Consider the following 13,130-nt stretch of genomic DNA (forward strand, 5'->3'; position numbering starts at 1 on the left):
ATTATTATTATTACATTTACATTGCAAACTGGTTCACAGACTGTGTACAGATTCAATCCTGTTTTCAGCTCTTGTAACAAAGGTTTTGTACATTCATTCTTTATAAATGCCTCCAGATTCTGTTCTGCTTGCATGATATTTCCTTATAATGCATATTGAATATTACTGTTAAACTATACAACCAGCCCAGGTGATTGTGATTTATTCTTTGATCAAAATAAAGTCTCTGTTTTCTTACAAAAAACTTCATTGTATGATGATGATGTGAATAAACAAGTCAAAGTGATAATTTATCAAAGACATCCACTAACAGATCATATTACACTTTTATTTGGTTCCTTCCCTACATACCTTACTCAACCTTAATGTTGATGATGTGTGTGAATTCATTACTTATTACCCAGAGGTATATACTGTAGGGATGTGTATTAATCAAATAGCCTGAACTTGTTTGTCACTACACAGCCAGTGGTGTCAGCAAGAAGCAGTAAGGATCAGGCTGTGAGAGGAGACAGTCACAGGAGGAGCACACGTGGAAGGAAATGAGGAAACTTGTCTGTTGCTGAATGAAGATATCTGATCCCTCAGGACTTCACCTCACATGATCGTTGATTACATTGTCCATTGGATCAATAAGAACAACAGCTGGTGGTTGCTTTTGTTTTCCATCAAAGGGTGAAAGCAGATTCAATGGAGACCAATAAGGTAGGGCACTTTATAACAAAGACTAAACTGTTAACACAATTTAGTAAAATGGAATAAATAACAATCCGAGCTGACTCATTCAATATTGGCCTATGGTGAGTTTGAAGTTTCCATTAATAAACGTAGCTAAAAACAATTTTACATTCATCTAAGGATCAAAGTATTGTTTTATCTTGGGGCAATATTTATATGAATAATCATCTTCTTTATTTAACTATGAAGGACTCAGATTCCCTTCATAGAGGTCCAGATGGTGATGAGAATATTGAGCGTGGAAACTGGACCAACAAGACTGAGTATATACTTTCTATGATTGGCTATGCTGTTGGCCTGGGAAATATCTGGAGATTTCCATATTTGACTTATAAGCATGGAGGGGGTAAGTTTGGCATCAAATATTTCAGTGTTTACAGTCCTATTTTGTGATTCTGCTCTACGTTCTGTAGAAGTAAGTGGGTTTATCATAATCGCTGAGCAACACTTTCTAATCTCTCTGAGCAGTTACCTTTCTCATCGCCTATATCCTGATGCTTGCGCTGTGTGGAGTTCCTCTTTTCTTCCTTGAAAGTGCCCATGGTCAATTCTGCAGCCAAGGCCCAATTAACGTGTGGAGAGCAGTGCCATTGTTTCAGGGTGAGCCTTCCCTAGCTGTGTAAAAGATGAAAAAGAGACTTAATGAAGTTTTACTATATCACAATGGTCAAGAATGCAAACTCAAAATACTTTTTCATGACTACGGAATTTAAACATGATTACCCACCGTGGTGTTGTAGATATAGTGTATGTCATACATACTAAACTAGTATATGTGGGATTTTTAATCTGTGTTTTTCAAGCCTTGTAGAAGGTGTAATTCAAATGTAAATGTTATCAAATGGAGCCCAGAAGAGTTTGGGAGAAGACTACAAAGGGATAGATGGAATTTCCATTGTTAGAGGCTCATGAGTTGCTGCTTGATGAATTAACTCTCTGTCTTTACCAGGTCTTGGTGTTGCCATGGTTTTAATGTCAGTACTTGTGTCAATTTACTACAACGCCATCATCGCCTACAGCCTCTACTACTTGTTTGCCTCCTTCCAGTTTCCTCTGCCATGGGCCAGCTGCCTCAGTTGGTCTGACAGTAACTGCAGCATCACGCTCATAGGTGCTCTACATCCCCATAAACTCAGATCTGCTGTTTGGTGTCATGAATTGTCAGGCTGAAAACTGATTGCTAATGCATCATCTTGAGTCATTCACTGATCCCATCTTGTTTCATAGAGAAGTGCAATGTGACAGGTGTTTTGGTTGCCAACTGGACTCAGGGAAACATCACCTGTCCTCCATCCAACATTGTCACTGTTCCAGTGCAGAGCCCGAGTGAACAGTACTGGGAGTAAGAATCTCACCAACATGCAGTCAACTGCAAACACACTCTATACCTTTACGCTGTACACTCAGATCTGTGTCCTCCCCAGTCGCGTGGCTCTGCAGAGATCCAGTGGCCTTGATGAGACGGGTCCAATAGTTTGGCACTTGGCACTCTGTCTTCTGCTGTCCATCATTGTTGTTGCTGCATCACTCACCAAAGGTATCAAGTCATCAGGCAAAGTAAGTCTGTGTGGGACTTATATGTTCTTGCAGTAAAAAGTGATTACATTTTACTCATACCATCTTACTCATACCATTAGAGACGTGATACATACAGTAGGGGAAAACCAGTTTGGATGTTTACTAAAATTCACTATCTTGTATAAATAGTCATGTACAATTACAGACTAGACAATATGTTTTACTTTTGGATTACCTCAGTTTGAAATATGCAACTTTGGGAAAAACTTGAGGCATAAAAGGACAGCACCCTGAATATTGTTTACTCTTCATTAATGCCACAATGCCAATGCCAAAAATGCAAACTAAAGTTATACATTAAGCAAACATTTCTAAATATGTTTGGCAAATTGTAATTGTGACTCTTATTTTGGTGGGCCACAGTATGTCTGAGGTGCCAGGGGAATGAAACCAATAAATAATGACAAATAACATAAATCAAGCCACGAAGTGACGATCAAAGAAAAGAGCACAATAGAAGACGAAGCACAGAGAAAGCAAGAGCATGAGAAATATAAGGCAAGAAGAGGTGAGAGAAAGCAAGAAGAAGAGAGAAGGGAAGAGCCAGGGAGAAAGCAAAAGAAAGAGCCCTCTCTATGCCATCTGAAATACCTTAACCCTGGATATTTACATATTTTTGCCACAAGCCAAGCTGAACCACATGCAGTATTCTTTTTTGTGGTTAAAGCATCATACTTGGCCTTTTATGTTGATGTTAAGATAAAGTTAAGCGGTAAGGTAAGAGATCCCTAACCCTAACCCTAACCCTAACCATAACCATAACCCAAAAACGTGACGTTTGTGGTGGAGACAGAGAATAGTAGCAATGTATCCATCAGACTTTATATAACATTTCCTTTATTAATTGTCTATTTATATACTGATATACGGATTAGAATTGAGAGATATCAGTTGGGAATTGAGAATTTTGTGCTCAAGCTTTTTTGAAGCTGTACCTGTATCTTCCATGCATTAACCAAGTGGTCTTTGTATCCATAGGTTGTGTATTTCACTACCATATTCCCCATCGTGGTGATTGTTGTCCTGCTGATTAGGGGTGTGACACTGGAAGGTGCTAGCAATGGGATCCAATTTTTTATTGGGTCCATATCCAATTTCAGTAAACTGTCTGACTCAGAAGTATGGACCTGGTTTATTTAACTTTTTTAACTGTTTGACTCTAATGCGTCCTTAACACATTTAAACCCTTTTTCTTTTTAGCTCTGGAAAGATGCAGCATCTCAGACCATGTTTTCTCAGTCTGTTGCATTTGGTGGAATCCATGCTCTTTCCTCCTATAACCATTTTCACAACAATATGATGATGGACACAATTGTTGTGTCTGCCGCTAACCTTGGTAGGAGGCCAGTCAAAAGTGTCATGGAACTATTTCAAAATAAATGTATTATTTATTTCTATTTAGAGGCAAGAATAGTGTTCAACTGCAAAAGCACAACATATTTTAGTTCTGCATGTTACATCAGTCAGCAGAGCTCATTTTAATGTCTAAAATTGTATTTTACCTCATTGAGGTATAGGGGCTATAATTGAATAATGAATTATAAATTATAAATTCTCTTATATCTAAGTAATTTGATTGAATGAAAGTATGACTACTGTTAATTGTTTTGAGTAATTCAGTTCATGAATGACTTGATCTGAGTGACTCTCTTCCTCTCCTCCTAGGTACTGCTTTGGTTGCTGGCATAGCAGTCTTTTCAATATTGGGTCACATGGCTTTTATCTACGGAAAGCCTATTGAAAGCGTGGTAGAAGAAGGTCAGATAGACATGACACACACCCATCACAAAACATTCTTCTAATGGCTCACTCCTATCCTCTGATGTTCTGTTGTCTCCATCTTTGTGCAGGATTGAGTCTGGCATTCATTGCATATCCAGAAGCATTGACAAAGCTTCCCATTTCTCCTCTATGGTCCATTCTCTTCTTCTTAATGCTTTTTGCAATTGGTTTGGATTATTTGTTTGTTGTCATAGGTGGGTTCAGATTTTTGTTTACCTAATTCAACCCTATGTTTTCTTTCATAGCTCTTCTTGGCTCTTTGCTGTGCACTAAATCACTCTTTTTGTCGTTAGAGGTGATCTCCACGAGCCTGATCGACGCCCTCCCAAAATTGTTTTTTTCCAAACGTTCCCTAATAAACATTGTAACCTGTGTCATCATCTTTCTTCTGAGCCTCACATGTATGACAAGGGTAGGTCTACATAAAGGGATTATCTTATCTTTATTTTACCACTATACCTTACGGCCATGCTTTCATAGCTTTGTGTATGTGTGTGTTCGTGTGTGTGTGTGTGTGTGTGTGTGTGTGTGTGTGTGTGTGTGTGTGTGTGTGTGTGTGTGTGTGTGTGTGTGTGTGAATGTGTCCTTAAGATAGGCAGGAGTTTACTGGGTGACTCTGTTGGACCATTTTGCTGGATCCTGGTTGCTGCTTGCTTTGGCTCTGTTGGAGGTCATTGCCGTCTCCTACATATATGGTATATATGAAACTCAACAAGCAGGGGAATGTATTTCTACGATGATACCTTGTGTTTCCACTCAACTTGACACGCCTTGCATATATGTGCATATTCTCATTTACAGGAGTTAACCGATTCATTAAAGACATTGAGATGATGATTGGAAAGAAGAGCTTCTGTTTCTGGTTAGGCTGGAAAGCATGCTGGGTATTCTTCAGCCCCTGCATCCTTCTGGTGAGTAGAGGACATATATTCAGTCATATTTACAAAAATCATCTTCAGAACAATATGTTTTGGTATTGACAAACTTCCAGACACTTGTAAATAGGAAATGTATCCAGGGGGGTGCGCCACAATCATCTCCGATAATTTTGAAAACTACTGCTTGGCAAACAGTGAAATACTCTTGCATCCTCAAAATTGTGCAATGACTGAAAAAAAGCCATTAATTTGCAGATAATCTACAAAAACTACTTAAAGGAGAACAGAACCCTCATCTACAAACAAACATTTCCCTATATTTCAACCACTTGAACCTTTTCTTCTTGTGTCTAGCTGATCCTGGTGTGGTCGCTGAGTGTGTTTACACGCCCTACCTATGGAAAAGTGGAGTACCCTGCCTGGGGTTTGGCCCTGGGATGGTGCATGGCTGCATTCTGCCTCATCTGGATCTTAGTCTTTGCTGTGTATAAGCTGATGAGAGCCAAGGGAAGTCTCTGGCAGGTGTGTGTTGCCGTCAAAGCACTTAGAAGTGGTTCTGAGGAACTGAGAAGATTCAAGTAAATTCCTACATTGCTTGTGTTTTTCATCATAGTTGAAAATCATCTGCTCAATTGGCTATATTATTTATAACGCTTACCTTTTTCTTTGTACAGCGGCTGAGGTCAACGTGCTCGCCGTCTGAGGAATGGCATCCGTACCTGGATATCCATCGAGGAGAACGATATGCACAAGAAGAATTGTGTCTGAAGGACTCATGGCACTGATATATACTGCACATATGCATTTGTGTCCTTGGTTGATCTTTACATGACCAGCAACACATCACAGCCACAATTTGAATATTCAATAAACTGAGTGATGTTAGTTTGTTAGTATTTTCCCCCAAAATCATTGTACATTGTACTAATTGTCTAACTGGGCTGATCATCTGTCCACCTGGTATGCAGTAAGCTTTGGTTCCACCCTTTTCTGTCGGTACTTATTCTTTCTTCTACATATCTTTCTTGTAAATAAGCTCTCAGCCATCTTGTGCTAGGCAAACAGTGTACTCTCCAACTGTCTGAGCTTGTTTACTGAATATGTTTATTCAACAAAACCTATGAGCAATAGTTGACTTAAAGCTCTAGCAGACTGCAGCGCTGCTTATTAATTCTAAGTGGCTTTGGCAGCAGTGACTTCATTTTTCTAATTTATGTGTGAATGTCTTTGGTTGGATTAGAAACAAAGCATAACACATAAAAACTATGAGAGATCCCACATTGCTTTGAATGTCATATTTATTTAGGTAAAATCAGTAATTGCTTAACAGATGTTACAGTTGGTGCCTTAGTGATATAGCCTTCAACTACATGATACGTTACCCATTTCTAAACTTAAAAACAATCGCAGACTTTTTAAGCCCAGTTGCAGCACTTGCAGCTGGCCTCGTACACCAGGCCAACAGCACAGTGCTGGGTGTAGGTTTGTCCCTGGTTGCACTCATAGAAGTTGTTCCTGTTGGCTGGGTCTGGATAGAGTCCGTTAGCCCTGCCAGAGCAGAAAGAAGCTCCTCCACCGCTGCCTCCACTGCCACCACCATCGGGCTTAGGAACTGGGGCCTTGGTTGGGATGATTGGGGGCAGGGGGTTTGGGCGAGAGGTACAGGCTGAGGGGAGAGATAAGACAAATCAAAAGACTGAACCATCACATTCTATAGATAATCAGTAAATGAGGGGTGTGTTGTGGGTTTCCTACAAGCTCCGGTTCCCAGTCCAGACTTGATGGCGCCGATCAGGGGGTATTTCCCCTGGCCACAGAAAGTGCCAGTGAAGTCATCCAGATCCAGACTCCACACCATCGCTCCTCCAAATCCACCCTGCTTCAGCCACTGAATCTGCAGAGAAGAAAAGCAGTATGACTCAGCGTTAATAAGAACAGCCTAAAATATCAGCCCTTGACATGAATGTAGATAGTAAGATCTAAGTGTATACCTTCTTCTGGAAGCTCTTCACATTGTCATATCCAGCCCAGGTCTTTGCGTCGTAGGCGTAAGGCACTTCTTGAGTAGCGTCCCAGGCCTGGGTGGCTCCTTGCTTCAGGAAGGTGCAGATCTGAGAGGAGGTAAGGATTTAACAGTTTAGGGATCTAGACAGCATAGGTGCAAGTTGAACTTTGCTCACATTAATGCACTCACACATTTTTCTTAAAAAAGTGTCTACCTCATAGTAGGCCCAGAAGCCAGCCTGACGAGTGAAGGGTCCAGCAGCTCCAGGTCCACTAGCGGGAGCTCCTACAGCGGTGTTAGAGGAAGCCAGGAGGAAAGTGTGGCCATAGGTGGCAAAACCAACCAGCAGCTTCTCAGCTGGGACACCATTGCTCTTCCAGTAATTCATGGCATAGTCCTGTGCAAGAAAGACAAACGTTACTATCAATTACATAATGTCAATTTTACCACAATTCACAGCAGAGGGATAGGTAGGAAAGAGGTAGGAGAGATCCTTCCACTGACCACATTGAAGTACATCATGGAACCCTGGTCAGCGGCTCCTTTGAACAGAGGGCTGTTCTCTCCAACACTGTGCTCCCAGGAACCGTGGAAGTCATAGGTCATCACGTGGAAGTAGTCCAGCACACTAGCAAACAAACACGAGGATTACTGTTAAGGTACAGACTTGTCCTGTATTTGCTTGCATTGTGTAGTACATGTACATGTACATGTGCAATGTGCAAGTATTTCTGCATGTGTCGATGTACTAACGATCCAATCTGGGCCATCTGGTATCCAGAATCAATGGTTCCCTTTCCAGCAGAGACAGCAGCAGTCAGCATCAGACGAGGACGGTTGGTCTTCTTGGCTTCTGCCTCAAAAGCAGCCAAAAGGTCCTGTAAAGCGATGAGAATGAGGATGTAGGGGAAGAAACTGTTAGAAACTGTGATATGTTAGAACCCAGTACCCTATAGCACCATTATATATACCAGCGTATCTGACCTGCACGAGGACGGTGAAGAGCTGCTTGTCCTGAGGAGGGGAGCCACGAGAGCCAGGGTACTCCCAGTCAAGGTCCAGACCATCAAACTGGTACTGACGCAGGAATCTGATCGCACTTTGGGCAAAAGTCTGGCGATTTGCAGCAGAGGAAACCATGGTTGTGAACCTAGAACAAGAGAGAGAGAGACATAGACAGAGATACAGAGTGTGTGTGCGAGAGAGAGAGAGAGAGAGAGAGAGAGAGAGAGAGAGAGAGAGAGAGAGAAAGAGAGACCGTGTTCTAGGCCCTCTAAAATATCGATAGGTATTATAGCTTATATTCAGTACTCACTTCTGAGTTCCAAAGTTCCATCCTCCAATGGCCAGCAGAGTCTTCAGGTTGCTATTGCTGCAAGATAGAACAGAATCCTCTTCATCTCTGACATGATACTGCTTGCATGTTTGCATTTGTACAGTGTATTCTGACACCTGTATGTGTTTCAATCACGCTATCACCATGAATGTGTTCCTAAGTGTATGTGTCTACTTACTCGTTCTTCAGGGCCTGGAACTGGCCGTAGAGTTTCTCGTCGTTCCACTCGTAGGTCTTGAGCATGTTGTTGTCCATTCCAGCAAAGGCATAGACGAGGTGGTCACAGAGACATGGGTCAACGTCAGTGGGGAAATACTTGCCTGCTCCAGGACGATACTGTCCCCAGTTGGTGAAATAGCATGTCAGGATGTAGGATGATCCTGAAACATACAGCATATGGTTCTTTAGGTTCTGCTGTTTGACTGACCTATACTACACATACACATATTTTACATCACGACAGAGTGGATGAAAGATATAATTACCTAGCTGCACATGCAGCAGGAGAGCCAGTCCTACAGAGAGAGGGTAGCAGGTTGTGTAATGAGAAACAATCTACATTATTCATATTAGATACACAATCAAACATGTCAGTCATGAGAAGAAAAGTTGAGAAATTCTTCTTACCAAAGCAGATGAGTAGTTTGCCCATGTTGCCTCTGTACAACAATCAGAAGGCGAGCTGCCTCTTATATACACGTGGTTTCCCCTCCTTATCGGGGTTATCTATACACTATGTTTGGTCTTGTTTGACAACTCAGCAAACCTAAGAAATCCAATCTAATTCATTTGTTTGGTCAGGACCAGTGATGTATATGATAACCTTCAAGTGCCTTTTGATAATGATACAATGTAATGATATTTGAAGTGACCAAGGTTATTGTTGTGCGCAATGCATTAAAGTCAAGGGCCCGCAGGTTTATAAAATCTTTTGCTTAACATTTCCATCACGCTTTTTAAGTTCACAAGGGTCAGTGAATGACTTGACTTTCTATAATTAACAGATATGATGTCAGCTTCTCTTAATGTGAATACAGATCTCAGTACACACTGAAATCAGGTTGCACCATTTAGGGCTGAAAGTGGGTGTTAGTGATGTGACCTTAAGATCGCTGCTACCTAACTTATCACCATTAAATATACTTTAATATCACTATTGTAGCTGTTGTCTCAGTCTGTGACCTATTGTGAAATACTCATTCAATGTCATTCAGCACTTTTAAAGGAAAGCACCATTGTGATCTTTCCTGTCCTTCAATGTGGATCAGCTGATGTAGACCATAATGAGTCAGAACTGTGATGTCTTTCTGGGTGTTTCGTGTTCGGAGAGCAATCGGACAATCTCAATCTGATAATGTTCAAACTTCCAGATGACAAATTTACAAGCTATGTGCCTTTCCTGGATATATTTGAGATTGTGATGTATGGTTTATTTTAACCTTTATACGTCAGGGAAAATGTGTACAAGGTCACTGCGTCATATTCAGAGTTACATCACCATTGGAAAGTGCCCAGAACAACCACAGCCTGCTCCTCGCATCCATGAGCAGCAGAGTTACAAGTTTACTGTCTTTCTCATTTTGCGGCTTAGAGGTTAATATTTTATTCCAACCTGCCCACAGATTCAAACCAGCAACCATTCAGCCACAAGTCCTCCTGATTTAATTCTTAACCACTGGCTTCTGCATGATCATTATCATCATTAAGCAGAGTGTCTGCTTTACATCAACAAACACACACACAAAATCCATCAAATGAGGGTTACTGTGTGGTGATATAGGTAACAAACACCACACAGCCAATTCAGATGTTGCCATAAATTCTGATAATAACTGTGAAATTTAGAAAATCAAATGTTTGATTTTTCTGAAATTGTGTGAATGACCAATTTATTGCACAAGGTTGCATGAGAGTCCAGTAGATTGTTATGTGCATATTGCATATTGTTATACTGGATCATTGTTCATATGGAACAGACTTCTTTGTTTCACATTTATCAGACATTTCAAGTTAATATTTCTCCCCAACATCTGCTCAACCAACACATCCAATACCTACACATGTCCTATTTCAGTTTATATATTGCAGTAGTAAATGTGTGGTTAATGATGGACATATGTATTGTGGAATACGCTTCCTACTCTGACCAGCAGAGAGAGTGAGTGAGCTGTGTAGTGTTGCAGGGCCATTTTGTGTTAAGATGTCCTTGGGTAACAAGTGTCTGAGTCTTTATTCTTCAATCTTTTTTAAGTTCCTCCTCTAGCGATGGATGTGACTCTTCAAATTGGATAAAGTATCACTGTCAAGTGAACTGCAAGCTTCAGGTGCAGGATCCTGCCCTCAAACATAACAGGCAGGCTGTGAGTTGAATCTCTTCTGCTGTAGAGGTAAATTACTTTCAACTTATTGGACCACATACCAAAATGTTCTCTCTGTTCTCTGTCACACTCTCTTAATGCTCTCTCTCTCTCTCTCTCTCTCTCTCTCTCTCTCTCTCTCTCTCTCTCTCTCTCTCTCTCTCTCTCTCTCTCTCACCATGGCAACAGTGTACAGGGAGCCAGCATATAAATGCAGACCTGTTGCCATCTCCTACGCAGTACACAGACACACACTAGATACTCACATACGGATACACACACACATTCTGCTGGTTGTTGAACATGAAACATAGAAGTGGTGAAATGAGGGAAATATGTTCACTGTAAAACTATATAGTCAGCGGATCATATTTTATTATAATAATTATAATCTGTCGGTTTTGCTGAAAGTGTCCTACAGTATGAACTTCCTCAGGCAACAAACACAGAGTAAGCCTCTTTTTCTCAACTGTCTGAGCCAGTTTTTTAGCCAGAATTTTATATATAAGCAAGCCTCAGTGTCAAGAATGAAGTACAAGCTCTCAGTGTTGAACCTGCAATCCTTCTCTCTGTCTGTCTGTCTGTCTCTCTCTCTCTCTCTCTCTCTCTCTCTCTCTCTCTCTCTCTCTTTGTGTGTGTGTGTGTGTGTGTGTGTCTGTGTGTGCGTGTCCGCATGTCTGTGTCACTCTGCAATGTAACCCCTCATCCGCCTCCACACAGGCTTCCAAGCAACCCGTTGCTATTAGATACTGCTGGGCTTGTCACTATGGCAGCAAATTCTCAATCATTTTCTCAGCCATTTTTTTGTACACTTGCTCACCTACACACACACACACACACACACACACACACACACACACACACACACACACACACACACACACACATACATACACACATGCACACAGTAGTTGTGATGTGGGCAGGTTGTCCTTGAGTCCTTGAGTGCTCCCAGGTCCAGCTGGGGAACAGTCCACCTGTGAGCAGAATTCAAATGCTGTGGGATGAAAGAGAGGCCATACAGTAGCAAAACACATTTTATGGCTCACATCTGCACTTGTCAGCAGATGTCACCTGTCATCATGTGCCATCATTCTGTGTCATATGGCTGATTTGTGCAATCACTTGTGTGTACGTGCATGCAAACTTTTGAAAAATGACTTCACACATTTCCAAACCTGACACACTGATGTGCTATGATAGTCATTTTACTAATAATATCAGTGATCCATCATTCACAGCATTCTCACATACATACTGTATTTGTGTACACAATTTGTCAGAAAAATTCTGTATTACATGTTGGATTCATAAACATACACATGTTGATCTCACAGAAAGACTCATTTTCCCTGTGGTGACATTTAATATTCAGTTGCAAAGCAAAACAAAAGAACAAAGAGGAATTTTACATAAGATGTGCAGTGAATGTTCACATCATGTCTATCTGACCGAGCTGACATCAATTCATGTAAGATGACACACACGCAAAAAAATGTGAGACAGAGAAAGGAGAATTCAGGGAGAGATAGACAGAGCTGATTTTCTCTCTCCAATAAAAAGCGACAGCCCCCCAAATGTTGCTATGACTACCTCCTCTCTCTCTTCCTTTCAGCAAGCTACCACTTATCCTCGCTGCCTTTCAGTCAGCAGAGTGAGTGGGTGTGTGTGCTTTTGTGTGTCGGCTCCTGAGTGAATCAACAAAAATGAAGGGGAAAAGCCATTAGAAATCCAGATCACACACACACACACACACACACACACACACATCATAACAGGTCCCTAAGCTACACTTTACTGTATACTTTCAAGTTAACTCTTGCTGTTTGTTACTTTCATATATTTTCCTTTATCAATAAAGGAATCTGGGGAAAAATGATAATGAAGCACTGTGTATCCTTGCAACAATCAATCGATCAAACTTTATTTGTATGCCATTTTTCCTACACAAATACTTTCCAAAGATGACATAATAGCAGGTAGAAAACCATATAGGATTGACAATAATAGTGATAGCAATATCAACAATGTTGGTAAAATTAATAATATTATACATGTACAATAACAAAAATAGAAATTTAACAAAGGTTTAGACATATGGAGATGCTGTCTTTTAAAATGGTTTGCAAGCTATTTAGGTTTATTGCCAATTTAGCAAGATTGTTTCTATATTTAATGAGTTTGATGTTGAATGTAGCTCATTGTAGTGGATTTAGACATTTTATGGCAGTGGTTTTATGGTGATGGTTACATTCTTGCAATGTTATTGCTACTGAAAGCTTGAGATGTCAGTTTGCACTATGTTTGTTATTCCTTTGTAGGTGGTTGTGGCTGGCAGGGTCTCATTCTGACATAATCGACTTTCTATTTAGGACTCAGTGTCCATTTGTGGTGATGCAAATGCCAAAAATAAATCTTCTGAATATCTGTTAATGCAGGAACTCATGGGTGCCAAA

General features: G+C 40.7%; 2 protein-coding genes across 2 annotated transcripts; one reads left to right on the plus strand and one right to left on the minus strand.

The window, feature by feature from the left end:
* Positions 1-921: 921 nt before the first annotated feature.
* LOC142991272 (sodium- and chloride-dependent neutral and basic amino acid transporter B(0+)-like) lies at positions 922-5,761 on the plus strand. The gene is made up of 14 exons (XM_076141340.1): positions 922-1,084; positions 1,207-1,338; positions 1,688-1,849; positions 1,966-2,080; positions 2,163-2,295; positions 3,295-3,435; positions 3,517-3,652; positions 3,982-4,074; positions 4,167-4,292; positions 4,392-4,510; positions 4,694-4,793; positions 4,900-5,009; positions 5,331-5,498; positions 5,651-5,761. The coding sequence occupies exons 1-14, from the start codon at positions 922-924 to the stop codon at positions 5,759-5,761; spliced, it is 1,809 nt and encodes a 602-aa protein (XP_075997455.1).
* A 630-nt stretch (positions 5,762-6,391) lies between these two features.
* On the minus strand, positions 6,392-8,969 carry LOC142991099 (acidic mammalian chitinase-like). The gene is made up of 11 exons (XM_076141100.1): positions 8,945-8,969; positions 8,803-8,832; positions 8,496-8,697; positions 8,297-8,353; positions 7,966-8,131; positions 7,735-7,859; positions 7,486-7,609; positions 7,196-7,378; positions 6,968-7,087; positions 6,732-6,870; positions 6,392-6,642 (listed from the first exon to the last, which is right to left on the minus strand). Exons 1-11 carry the CDS (start codon positions 8,967-8,969, stop codon positions 6,392-6,394), a joined length of 1,422 nt encoding a protein of 473 aa, XP_075997215.1.
* Between the last annotated feature and the right edge of the window lie 4,161 nt (positions 8,970-13,130).

Source organism: Genypterus blacodes, unplaced genomic scaffold (genome assembly GCF_046128005.1).
Source record: "Genypterus blacodes isolate CSIRO-AG114 ecotype Tasmania unplaced genomic scaffold, CSIRO-AGI_Gbla_v1 ptg000017l_1, whole genome shotgun sequence".
NCBI lineage: Eukaryota > Metazoa > Chordata > Actinopteri > Ophidiiformes > Ophidiidae > Genypterus > Genypterus blacodes.

What these genes read in the sequence shown, in the direction of transcription:
- LOC142991272 (XM_076141340.1), top strand. Translation starts at nt 922, where the DNA reads ATGAAGGACTCAGATTCCCTTCATAGAGGTCCAGATGGTGATGAGAAT. An exon ending in GACTTATAAGCATGGAGGGG is followed by an intron (nt 1,085 to 1,206) that starts GTAAGTTTGGCA and finishes CTCTCTGAGCAG; the next exon opens with TTACCTTTCTCATCGCCTAT. An exon ending in TTATTTGTTTGTTGTCATAG is followed by an intron (nt 4,293 to 4,391) that starts GTGGGTTCAGAT and finishes TTTTGTCGTTAG; the next exon opens with AGGTGATCTCCACGAGCCTG.
- LOC142991099 (XM_076141100.1), bottom strand. Translation starts at nt 8,969, where the DNA reads ATGGGCAAACTACTCATCTGCTTTG. An exon ending in CAGATGGCCCAGATTGGATC is followed by an intron (nt 7,610 to 7,734) that starts GTTAGTACATCG and finishes TTTGTTTGCTAG; the next exon opens with TGTGCTGGACTACTTCCACG. An exon ending in GCTTCTGGGCCTACTATGAG is followed by an intron (nt 7,088 to 7,195) that starts GTAGACACTTTT and finishes ACCTCCTCTCAG; the next exon opens with ATCTGCACCTTCCTGAAGCA.